Below are 12087 nucleotides of genomic sequence, written 5' to 3'. Positions count from 1 at the left end.
CCTCACAGTTCTGTCTTCAGTTCCTGTGGATGCAGGGGAGGAGCTCCCCTATTCCAAGGGAGTTCCTCACGGTGATTTGAGAAGCACTGGCAGCTCTCCCAGTTTCTTGGTTGCTGCAGTGCCAGGAAAGGTCAGTTGCTCTTCGAAAATCGGATGCAGCAGGCAGACCGGCAGGGTTGGCACCAAGTCTGTTGTGCTCCTCGGTTCTTTGGTACGAGCAGGCTTCTTGTCCACTCCTCTTTTTGTGTCCAGCAAAGATCTGAGGATTTGGTATCACGGGGTCCCCTAAATACTCAAATCTGTTAGAGACTTCTAGTTGCAGATTCCTTACCTTAGAATTTCCCCCCAGGCGTCAGACTGGATCCGGAGATTTTTTCTTCGAGCAATACGCTTGTGTGTCGCTAGATGGCGTTGGTCAACTCCGCAGGCGTCGTGGTCGCCGTGATGACGTTGGGAGTAGTACATAGACGCTGCCTTCACGCAGTGATGTCAGTTCTTTTCTTTCCGTGCAAAGCGCTGATCCGAGAGAGCTACCCTTGGCTATTTTTAGGCCGAATTCGACCGTTTTGTCGACTTTTTTGGTGCGAACTTGGAGCGTCGAGGATGTCCCCGAAGACCGGGTTCAGTCCCTGCGAGGACTATCACTGCGTGATGTTGGTGACGGACCCTCATCGTGCCTGTCTGTGGTGCCTCGAGCGCATCCACGACCCGAATTCGTGCTCTGAGTGCCAGGCGATGCATCCGAAGGCTTTGAGGGAGCGGTCCCTAAAGCTGATGGCGGCCCGGCATTCGACTCCGCGTAAGTCCCGATCTCCTTCGGGAGGAAGGTCTTGATCAGTCACAGAGCCGCCACCACTCGTCAGTGAAATCGTCGGGTCACGGTAAGAAAAAGAAGTCATCGAAGAAGTCCCAATCGCTCTCCGGCTTCACCCCGTCGCTTGGCCGACACGGGACGAGCATCAACTAAGTAGGCCTCCGTCCACAGAGCCTACGCCTGGGTCGGCTGTGTGCTTCCCTGAGTATCCTGGAGCCGGAGTGACCCCCACCCAACTCAGTTTTACGAGGCCATGCGCCTCATCTTTGGGCATGCCAACCCCGATACAGCGCCTTTGGGCCCAAGGGGCCTTCAGGTTCTGCACCGGCCGCTACAGTCCCGGCCACCGAGATCGCCTCTGGATCCATGCGCGGATCCGCCCTGACGCCGGTTGCACAGTCGAGATCTTCCCCGGCGCTGGGTCATTTAGCGACGCTCTCAACGTCGCTAGTGCCCACTATCGACGTCGACCCCATTCTCATCCCCGACGACTCGAAGTCGGAGCGGCGTTGGCTGACGCTGCCATCGGCTTCGGTGGGCCCTACTCGCCCAAGGTCGAATTCTGACGCATTTTCCTATGGGTACGAATATGGGGAGGAATTGGAGGGGTCCCTGGAACCTTATGAATACCAGGAAGACACTGGGCACAGGACTTGGGCGAAACCAGTGGTCTTGATAATTCTCCTGATTCTGGCATGCTGTCTCCTCCTACCGTGGCTACAGTGGAGGGAGCTACCTATGGTATGGTGGCTAGTAGGGCGGCTGAGGTCCTTGGCCTTGAGCTTACCTACTGTCGAAGTCAGGTCTAACCTCCTGACGGAGGTGCTTCCGCCTGGGGCTTCCACTTCTGAACCCCTTTTTCCATTTAATGAAGCCCTCACTGATGTTCTTTTGGGTACGTGGTCCAAACCCAACACAGGGACTCCTGTGAACAGGACGATCGCTTGCCACCATCGGCCTGCGCTGAATGACCCGAAGTTCCTGTCCCAACATCCTACGCCTGAGTCTTGTTATCCAGACGGCCTCTTCTTCTGGCGCGTTCCCTTCCGCACCCCCGAATAGGGAATCCAAAAGGCTAGAACAGTTTGGTAAGAAGTTTTCTTCCTCCAGCCTCCCGATGCGGTCCGTGAACACCGCATGCCTTTTGGGCCGTTATTCCCACTCCCTGGGGGATACGGTTGTACAAGTCCTGCCGCAGATACCGGAGGAGGCCCGTGCTATCGTCTCCCAAGCAGTCAAAGTCTGGAGAGACGCGGCAAAGTTCACCATCTGTTGTGGGCTGGATCCGACAGACTCTCTGGGCAGATCGTTGCTACGACAGTGGCCTTGAGGCGCCATGCCTGGTTACGTTCTTGTGGTTTTTCGGGGGATGTCCAACAGTCACTCATGGACATGCCCTTTGATGGCACCCGTCTCTTTGGAGACAAAGCGGATTCGGCCTTGGAAAGGTTCAAGGAGTCCAGGGCTACGTCTCGGTCCCTTGGCCTTTCTGCCGCCCCACGCCCCCCACAGTCTGGTTTTCGTCCCTTTCGTGGCCACGGAAGGGGCGCCCTGTCGCATCCTCAACCCAGCCACCGGGCCATGCACACTGGACAGCCTATGCATGGCCGGGGGCGCAGAATCCCACGTGGTCGTGGGACAGGGAACCAGAGGTCTGTCCAGTCCACCCTTGCCCCAGCAGCAGCCTCCAAGCCTTCTTAGTCCGTCCCCTCACTCCCGCCCAGTAGGAGGCAGAATCCGCCATCATCTGCCCCACTGAGAACATATCACCACGGACAGGTGGGTTTTGCAAATAATTTGGAAGGGCTACACCCTCCCTTTCAAATCTGCACCACCACACATGCCACCATCCTTCCATCCCCTTTCGGAGGATCATTTGGTGCTTCTCCGCCAGGAAGTCGCGGCTCTTGGCCAAGGGAGCTATAGAAAGGGTCCCTGTGCCAGAAGTAGGTTGTGGTTGGTATTCCCACTACTCTCTGATACCGAAGAAGGACAAAGGTTTGCGCCCTATCCTAGATCTTCAGGACCTGAACTACTTCCTCAAGAAGGAGAAGTTCAGAATGCTCACCCTGACTCTGGTTCTGTCTGCTTTAGACCCAGAAGACTGGATAGTAGCGTTGGACTTGCAGGACGCTTATTTCCACATCCCCATCCTGCCTGCCCACAGACGTTACCTACGATTCGTGGCAGGTCACGAGCACTTTCAGTTTACCGTGCTCCCTTTTGGCCTCACCAGTGCCCCTCAGGTGTTCACGAAAGTGATGGCGGCGGTTGTAGCTCATCTGCGCAGGTTAGGGGTCTCAGTCTTCCCCTACCTAGACAACTGACTGTTGATGGCGCCTTCGCCCCAGACAGTGGTTTCGCACCTCCAGACTACGGCGAACCTCCTGCACCATCTGGGGTTCACTATCAACGTGCCGAAGTCATGCCTGACTCCCTCTCAGACGCTCCCTTTCATCGGGGCAGTTCTGGACACCGTGCGGTTTTCGGGCTTATCCTCTCCAAAAGCGAGTCCAAGACATTCAGGCTATGATTCCGATCTTTCAACCTTGGTCTTCGGTGAGACAGACTCTGAGGCTGCTGGGCCTCTTGGCCTCCTGCATCCTGCTAGTAACACATGCCAGGTGGCATATGCAGGCTCTGCGGTGGGACTTGAAGTTCCAGTGGGCGCAGCATCAGGGGAATCTCTCCAACATGGTCCGGATCTTGGAGGGGACTGAGAAAGACCTGCAGGAATGGCTTTCGAATCCCAATTGGGTCAATGGTAGATCCCTCTCCCTTCCCCAACCAGATCTCTCAATAGTGACAGATGCGTTGCTTCTGGGTTGGGGCGGCCACATGGGAGAGGCGGAGATCAGAGGCCTCTGGTTTCCGACGGAGTTGGGACTCCACATAAACATGCTGGAGCTCCGAGCGATCAGACTTGCGTTGAAAGCATTCCTTCCCTCTCTGAAAGGGAAAGTGGTGCAGGTGTTCACGGACAACACTACCGCCATGTGGTACTCCAACAAACAAGGCGGGGTAGGATCCTGGACCCTATGTCAGGAGGCACGAGGCCTCTGGACATGGCTGGAACATCAGGGCATTACACCGCCAGAGCAGACGAACTCAGCCGCCGACGCACTGTCGATCACGAATGGCATCTCCATCCGGAGGTGATGCAAGGTCTCTTTCTTAAGTGGGGAGAGCCTTTGTTAGATATGTTCGCCTCTGCAGAGAACGTGCAATGTCAGCTATTTTGCGCGTTGGAGTTTCCAAGGCGGCACTTGCTCGGAGACGCTTTTTGTCTCGAGTGGAACTCCGGCCTCCTTTACGCCTTCCCGCCTGTCCCTCTTCTGCCCAGAGTTCTCAAGAAGATCAAGAGCGACCGGGCCCAAGTTATCTTGGTGGCTCCGGACTGGGCTCGAAGAGTGTGGTATCCCGAGCTACTGAGCATCTCCATTGATCCTCCACTCAGACTGCCTCCTCGGGCGGATCTTCTGTCGCAGCAGCAGGGGACAGTCCTCCACCCGAACCTGTCCAACCTCCGCCTTCATGAGTGGAGATTGAACAGCAGCAGTTGACGGCATTTGCCCTTCCACCCGAAGTCTGCAATGTTATCTTGGCAGCTCGGCGTCCCTCGACTAAAACTGTATACGCCTGTCGTTGGAATAAATTTGTGGCCTGGTGCACCAAGAAATCTGTTGACCCTCTGCCCCTCTTTCAGAGGTTCTTCTCTTCATTCTTTCCTTAACCCAGCAGGGCTCTGCATTGGGCACCCTTAAGGGGTATCTGTCTGCCATTTCCGCCTTTCTTAGGCTTTCTGATCAGCCCTCACTCTTTAAATCTCCTCTTGTGAGTAGGTTCTTAAAGGGGCTCACCCACTTATTTCCTCCCACTTCCTTCATGCCTCAGTGGGATCTTAATCTTATGCTTACTTTCTTGATGTGCACTCCCTTTGAGCCTATGCTTAATTGTCCCTTACGGCTCCTCACATTCAAAACTGTCTTTCTTATCACCATCACCTCTGCTGAGTGAGCTTCAGGCCCTTTCTTCAAAGCCTCCTTACTTGTCCGTACACCCGGACAAAATGGTGTTACGCAGTAGAGCTTCCTTCCTTCCTAAGGTGGTTACACAGTTTCATGTAGGCCAGCCCATCACTTGGGCCTACCTTCTACACACCCCCACATCCTTCCCATGAGGAGGAGAGACTCCACCGTCTGGACCCAAAAAGAGCGTTGGCGTTCTATCTCAATCGTACTAAAGACTTCTGGGTGGACGATCAACTCTTTGTTGGCTATGTGGGTGCGATGAAAGGGAAAGCGGTGCAGAAACATACCATCTCTCAATGGTTGCTTCTTTGCATCAAAATGTGCTACGCTGTGGCGAAAAAAGCAACCTCCTGAAGGCTTGCGGGCTCGTTCTACCAGGGCCACTGCTGCATCCACTGCGTTAGCAAGTGGAGTTCCTGTCCTGGATATCTGTCAGGCAGCTACGTGGGCATCCCTGCACACATTTGCTAAACATTACTGCCAGGACAGCTACTTTGATCGTTAAGTCCTGCAGGACTTTCTAGTATGATCTTAGTTCGCAGCCCACCACCAAGGATGGCATTGCTTGGGTATCTATTCTAAGGTAAGGAATCTGCAACTAGAAGTCTCTATCAGATGTACAAGTTACTTACCTTTGGTAACGAAATATCTGGTAGAGACATATTCTAGTTGCAGATTCCTTACCGCCCACCCATCCTCCCCGCTTGCGAACTGATTTCTAGGGACAGGGATTTCCCCTTTCAGGTCCTTAGCTCTGGCGCACCAATATCAGTGTTCTTAGCGGCTCTGCGCTCTGGCGTGGGAAGTCGTTAAAAGAAACTGACACTGCGCAAGGGTGGCGTCTATGTACTACTCCCGACGTCATCATGGCGACCACGCCGCCTACTGAGTCAACCGACGCGCAAGGGTATTGCTCGAAGAAAAAAATCTCCGGATCCAGTCTGACGCCTGGGGGAAAATTCTAAGGTAAGGAATCTACAACTAGAATATGTCTCTACCAGATATTTTGTTACCGTAGGTAAGTAACTTGTACTTTAGGGGGTGTTAAGTGGAGTGAAGGGTAGGGGCCAATGAGCTACTTAACTCAGGGGGTCACTACACCCCCTCAATGACCACTTCCTATGGGGAGTGGATATTGTATTGTATTGTAATGGTATTTATATAGCGCTTACTACCCCTGACGAGGCGTTGAAGCGCTTTTCGGTGAGTAGCACGCTACTCTGGAACCCAACAAGAATTAGTGATGGATTAGTATTGGGAAATAATGAGTACAGTTTTAGTAGTATTATGAGTTAATTTGAGCCGCGGATATGAGAGTTTGTTAGTTAGATTGACTGGAGTAATGGAGGGGTGGAGGAGGAAAGAATCCAGAAGTGTTAATTGGGAGTATGTCCTTAATTTACTCAAACCAAAGGCTTGGGATGAGTAAAGGGCGATGGAGGAGGGAAGAGTATGTGGCAGGGTTAGGGAGAGCATAGTAGCAGGGTGAGATAAATGCGGGAGAATTTAGTAGGGTTGTGTGGGAGGTCACGGTAGTAGAGTGAGGTTTGGTGAGTTAGATGTGGAAGCGGAGGAAAGAGCTTAGGCAGAGTTATTTAGGAGATGAAAGTAGTAGAAAGGATTTGGGATGAGTCAGAGTGAGAATGGAGGATAGTTTGATAGACATGACATATGATGGGTAGATAAGTGTGATAAGATGAGAGCAGGCATTCATAGATATCTAGTAAAACAAACCACCCAGGAGCCATGCAATGACACACACATGAATACACACACACACACACACACACACACACACACACACACACACACACGAATATACACACATGAATATACACACACACACGAATATACACACACATATGCACATACACTACATAATTAGAACCATGGGTAAAAATATACTTAGTCAAACAGGTTTAAAGAGTGTGTGTGTATTTTATTGTTTTGACATAGTAGTGATACATATTTTCTAAAGAAACTATATATAATTAGAAATATACACATAATCTGAAAAAAAAAATATTTATCAACATAGGCATATGCAGTTCATAGTTGTTTGAATATGGTGGTTATGAAGGAAAGAGCCAACTCTTGAGTAGTTTTCTGAAGACAAGAAAGTTATCTGTGGCTCTTATGGTTGGGGGTAATGAATTCCATAGTTTGGCTGCTTGAACGGAGAAGGATGTACCACCTATAGTCTTTTTCTTGTATGGTGGTGTTCCAAGGCGGGGTGCAAATCTTGAGCGGAGGTTTCTTTGTTGGATGTATTTGGCTATTTTGTTTCTGATAAAAAGCGGTCCTGTTCCATGTATAGCTTTGTGGGTGATACAAAGCAGCTTGAAAGTGCATCTTCTGGCAACGGGTAACCAGTGCAGTGCTCTCAAGGCAGGGGAGATGTGGGCTCGCGGCTTTACATGTAATAGTAGCCTGGCTGCGGAGTTCTGAACACGTTGTAGTTTTTTCATAATAGATAGAGATGATCCATGGTAGAGGCCATTGGCGTAATCCAGTTTGGATAGTACAAGCCAGATAGTAGGTTGCACCTTGTGTGGAAATCTGAGGTGGTGGAAGATCGTCGTAAAGTCTTCAAGGTGATGAAGCTTGTTCATGCTAATTTGTCCACTTGGGCATTCATAGTTAATTTGGAGTCCATGGTGATTCCTAGGTATTTCACTTCCTTGGATAATTGAGGCGGTGGTCCTAGATCGTCAGGCCAGACGCACAGAGGGCCATAACTTTTCCAGTCACCACATATGAGTATTACTGTTTTGGAGGTATTTAGTTTGAGATGGCTCCAGGTCATCCACTGATCAATGGCTCTGAGGCAACTGCAGGTTTGTGAGTTTTCAATGTTTTTGGGGCGTTCTAATTTAAGTAGTATTTGTGTGTCATCTCCATAGTTGTAGCATGTGAGATGGAAATCATTGATCAGTTCTGGTAAAGATATGTAGATGTTGAAAAGCAAAGGTGAGATGATTGACCCTTGGGGGACCCCTGCTTTTGTGATGTAGGGTTCAGACGAGAAGGGGGCCAATATTAGATGATATTAGATCTTTTTTTGAACATAGGAAGTAATCCAGTCGAGAGCAATCACTTGTATGCTGGCGTTGTGGAGTCTTTGAATTAAGGTGTCATGGTCAACCGTATCAAAGGCAGCTGAGAGGTCCAAGAGAAGTAGTGCAGCAACTCCATTTCGGTCGACCATGTTTTTAAGATCATCCCAGATTGCTACGAGTGCTGATTCAGTGCTTCTTCTTGGACGGAATCCAGTTTGGAAGTCTCAAAGTATAGAATTGTCTTCAATGAATTGTGACATCTGGGTGACTGCTGCTCTTTCTATCAATTTGCTCAGGAATGGTCCATTTGTGATTGGTCTGTAGTTGTTGGGGTCTTGCGGATCCAGGTTTGTTTTCTTTAATAAAGGTCGTATGTATGTATTTATCACCCTGTCCAGAGGACATACAGGATGCCAGAATTTCCCAAGTCTTGCCCACTTCATGCTGGTCACCCTAGGGGTGTTTCCATTCTGGAAATGTAACACACTTCCTGCATAGCTAATTTTCCCACCTGTTTAGGTGCCAGATAGGCCCTGGGCAGAGGAGTCGGCGTCTCCTTTTGAGAGGTCAGATCTGTATACCAAAGGCGGTGGTCTTCTTTGAAGCTCCCTGCCTTGGAATGCAGGTCATCATGTGGGGAGCTCAATCAGGCTTTTGTTTCTGACCTCCAGAGAGTGAAGGCTCTCACACTGGGGGGGTCAGATTGTCATCGTTTGGTGGCAGACTGGCCAGAAAGATTGATGTATTTATAAATCTATCCCTGTAATCAATGAGTGTTTATTAATACGAGATGTTTGATAACAAATATCTCTAGTTTCAGAGAAGCTATTGTGTACTCGGGGAATTTGTATTGACCAATGTCCAGCACATGTATTTAAAGTGGCTTCCCTGCACACTTACTATGTCTATGAATTGACAAAGACCTAGCCGGGCATATTTGCTCATTTATATATGTTTTCACTTGTAATATAATACACCCTGGCTCAGGGCTGAAAGGCCTGCTGTCGGGGTGACTTAAAAACATTACAAGCAGTGTTTAGAGGGCGTGGCACACAACTATGTTGTATTTTCACTTTTAGGGAGCATCTTGTCACACAGCTTCTATAAATTTGATGCTTGGTCTCTTAGAGTGGTGCAAGTTGTGCGGCAGCTCTTAGTGCCCCTCTACAGCACCCATGCCCTAAGTACCAGCAGTACCATGTACTAGGGACTTAGAGAGGTGCTAAAGGGGCCTGGCCACTTGGAGATCAAGTGTCTTGTTTTGGGGAAGGAACACTGGCACTGTAGACCTGGTTAGCAGGAACATGCATTTAGGTCAACGTTGCATTAAAAAAAACAGGCAAAAAGTAGGGGAGTACTGCAACCAGAATCCATCTTCCTACAGTTGTCAGCTTGAGCCTTCTTTTGTCACCATAAAGCAAGAAAGTGAAGCATGCTCTACACTGAAGTGCTATTAGAAGACATCTGGCTGCAGCCATCTGGAACAGTGGCCATACTTTCACAAAGCACTACCTCCTGAACGTTAAAGAATCTGACTCATCAGTGCGTCAAGCAGTTCTGTTCATCCTGTTGCATTCAATTCAGCCTGGTTCTAGTTTGGTGCTGAAGATGAAATTACTTACCTGTCACTCTACCTCTCCAGTATTAGTATATTTCATAGATTGCGACCCTTTCTCCTCCCTGGTCAGAGGCTCACTTTCTTTTAGGAATATCCTTTAAGGTTGCGCTATGAAATCTGCACTTTGATGGCTTTTCATGAGTAGAGAGCTCAGCACTTCCTCATAGTTTTCTGAAATTTGGAATGTTTCAGGTTAAATGGATGTGTTTCTGATCAAACACTGATGCTGGGCCTATCGCTTTTTTAACACTGTTTACTGCTGTTTCACGTTACCAGGGATTCCCAGCCTGATGACTGGAATAATTCAAGCTTGTGAATCTAAGAAAGAAACTTGCGTTGGAGAATTAGATTTAACAGATAAATAACTCATTTTTAAGCTAACCAGGCAGTCTAATTAATGTTTCTTTTCCTTTAGCAGGTGACCTATTAAAATTTCAGGAGTAAGCCACATAAGCGTGGGCAAAACCTTTGTGGACTGTGCCCATAACATCTTTCTCACACAAACAGTCAAACTTCAGAAATAATTGCTGTTGAAAAGTTGGAATGAATATTAGCTGTATTTTGTGTTTAGCTCCACATTTGTGTGCAATCCCCATTTCTGAAGTCATTGCTTTGTCCAATTTTTTCACTTCTCTCACGTTCATGCTTGATTGCACAGTGTTATTAATGTTTGTATTCTCTATTCTGTCTTTTTCCAGGACCAGGCTCTCCTGAGTAATGCAGTACAATGCTTAAATTCCTGCAACAAAGAAGGGAAGGACCTAGATCCGGAAATCTTCCAGAGACTAATTATCACAGCTCGGTCCATTGCGGTCATGCGCCCTAGTAACCTGGTCAGCTTCACAGAGTCTAGGGTTGTATCTACCGACACAGGTTAGGGCGGTTTTGCAATGAAGCACATTCCAAAATGAAGATTGTGATTTATTTTTTATTTTGTTTTAACTTCTAAAATCAAGACTTTTACCAAGATGCTCTTTGCAATTTGTTCCGAGTGGAGTAGGCTTTGTGCTGCTTTGGTGACAGTTGGCATGGAATGCATCTTCAAAACCCCCCTTTCATATTTTTTGATGATAGCAACGGAATGAATGAAGAACTGAATTCTCACACTCACCCCCAGTACAATTATCACACTCTGTGCTTAGAGAAGGCCTTTACCAACATTGTGCTGCAATAGATGGAGTATCTGTATACATTGGCAGACCGTTTATGTAGTATGTGTAGTGTCTTGGAACTGTATGTGCTTAGTTGAATGTGTGATTGTGTAGGAAAGTACCCTCTTTCTTGGTATGGTTACCCCCCATTTTCTGCCTGTTGTGAGTGTGTTTGACTTTGTTCACTGGGATCCTGCTAAAGAGGACCCCAGTAATTTGCTCTCTCCCTTCCAACTTGGACAATTACACTCCACATTTGGCCTAATGGTACCCCCATGTAAGTCCCTAGTATATGGGACCCAGGGCATTAGGATGCCAGGGACTCCCCATGGGCTGCAGCATGTATTACGTCACCCATGGGGAGCCCATGCAAAGTCTATCTGCAGGCCTGACATTGCAGCCTGCGTAAAAGGATGCATGCACCCTTTTCTCTACAGATCACTGCACCAGGTCACTGGAAGTCACCCCTATGGCAGGCCCCCCAGCCCAGAGGGCAGGGTGCAAGTACCTGTGTGTGACGGCACACCTGCACTAGCAGAGGTGACCCTATAAACTCCAGTTCCATTTTCCTGGACTTCCTGAGTGGGGGGCACCATTTTATGCATGTACAGGACATAAGTCACTACCTATGTCCAGCTACATAATGGTAACTCTGAACCTAGGCGTGTTTGGTATCAAACATGTCGGAATCATACCCCAATGCTGTTGCCAGTATTGGAAGTATGATTCCATGCACTCTAGGGGCCTCCTTAGAGGTCCCCGTGCATTGCTCCTGTGTGAAGTTGGCTCTGTATATACTATATCATAATGAGATATAGTGTGGACAGAGTCCAGGGGCTCCCCAAGAGGCTTGACAGAGGCAGCAATAGATAATACTAATTCTCTAATTGTGGTAGTGTGGTCGGGCAGTTAGGCTTAACAGAGTGTAGTGTTAAGCATTTGTTGTACACACACAAGCAGTAGAAGAAACACCCACTCAATGACTTAACGCCAGACCAGTAGGATTTTATATAGAAAAATATATTTTTGTTACTTTATTACTAGAACCTCAAGACTCAGTTCAGAAGTAAATACTTTTGCAGGTAAGTACTTAGCATAGTCATCAATGTAACTTTGTTTCACTTTAGTCAAACAGTTTTTAAGAAAACAGAGAATATCTATTTAAAAAGTGGACACGGTGCATTTTCAGAACTGTTCCTGGGGGAAGAAAATAAAGTACAGCTTTAGAGGTAAGTACACGATTTACAGTTCCAGTCTCCGTGTTATAGGTAGTCCACAGTTGGGGTTTCAAGTCAACCCCAAACACCCACCACCAGCAACACAGGGCAGACCGGGTGCAGTGGTCAAAGCTGAGCAATTTTAACATGGGCTGCTATGGAGACGGGGGGTACTCGGAGTTTGGTCTGCCAGCAGG

At 48.5% G+C, this 12087-nt stretch overlaps 1 protein-coding gene across 17 annotated transcripts in view; it reads left to right on the top strand.

Annotated features, from left to right (window-relative positions):
- Positions 1-12087, top strand: part of UBR4 (ubiquitin protein ligase E3 component n-recognin 4) — a 1862787-nt gene that overhangs the window by 1120836 nt on the left and 729864 nt on the right. For all 17 annotated transcript variants that reach the window (XM_069240131.1, XM_069240143.1, XM_069240141.1 and 14 more), the window contains one exon: positions 10221-10395. In XM_069240131.1, coding sequence (XP_069096232.1) covers positions 10221-10395 — 175 coding nt within the window. The remainder of the gene's footprint in view (positions 1-10220; positions 10396-12087) is intronic.

Source organism: Pleurodeles waltl, chromosome 6, assembly GCF_031143425.1.
Source record: "Pleurodeles waltl isolate 20211129_DDA chromosome 6, aPleWal1.hap1.20221129, whole genome shotgun sequence".
Taxonomy (NCBI): Eukaryota; Metazoa; Chordata; class Amphibia; order Caudata; family Salamandridae; genus Pleurodeles; species Pleurodeles waltl.
Note: the sequence above shows the minus strand (reverse complement) of the source record. Positions and strands in the feature narration are given on the sequence as shown.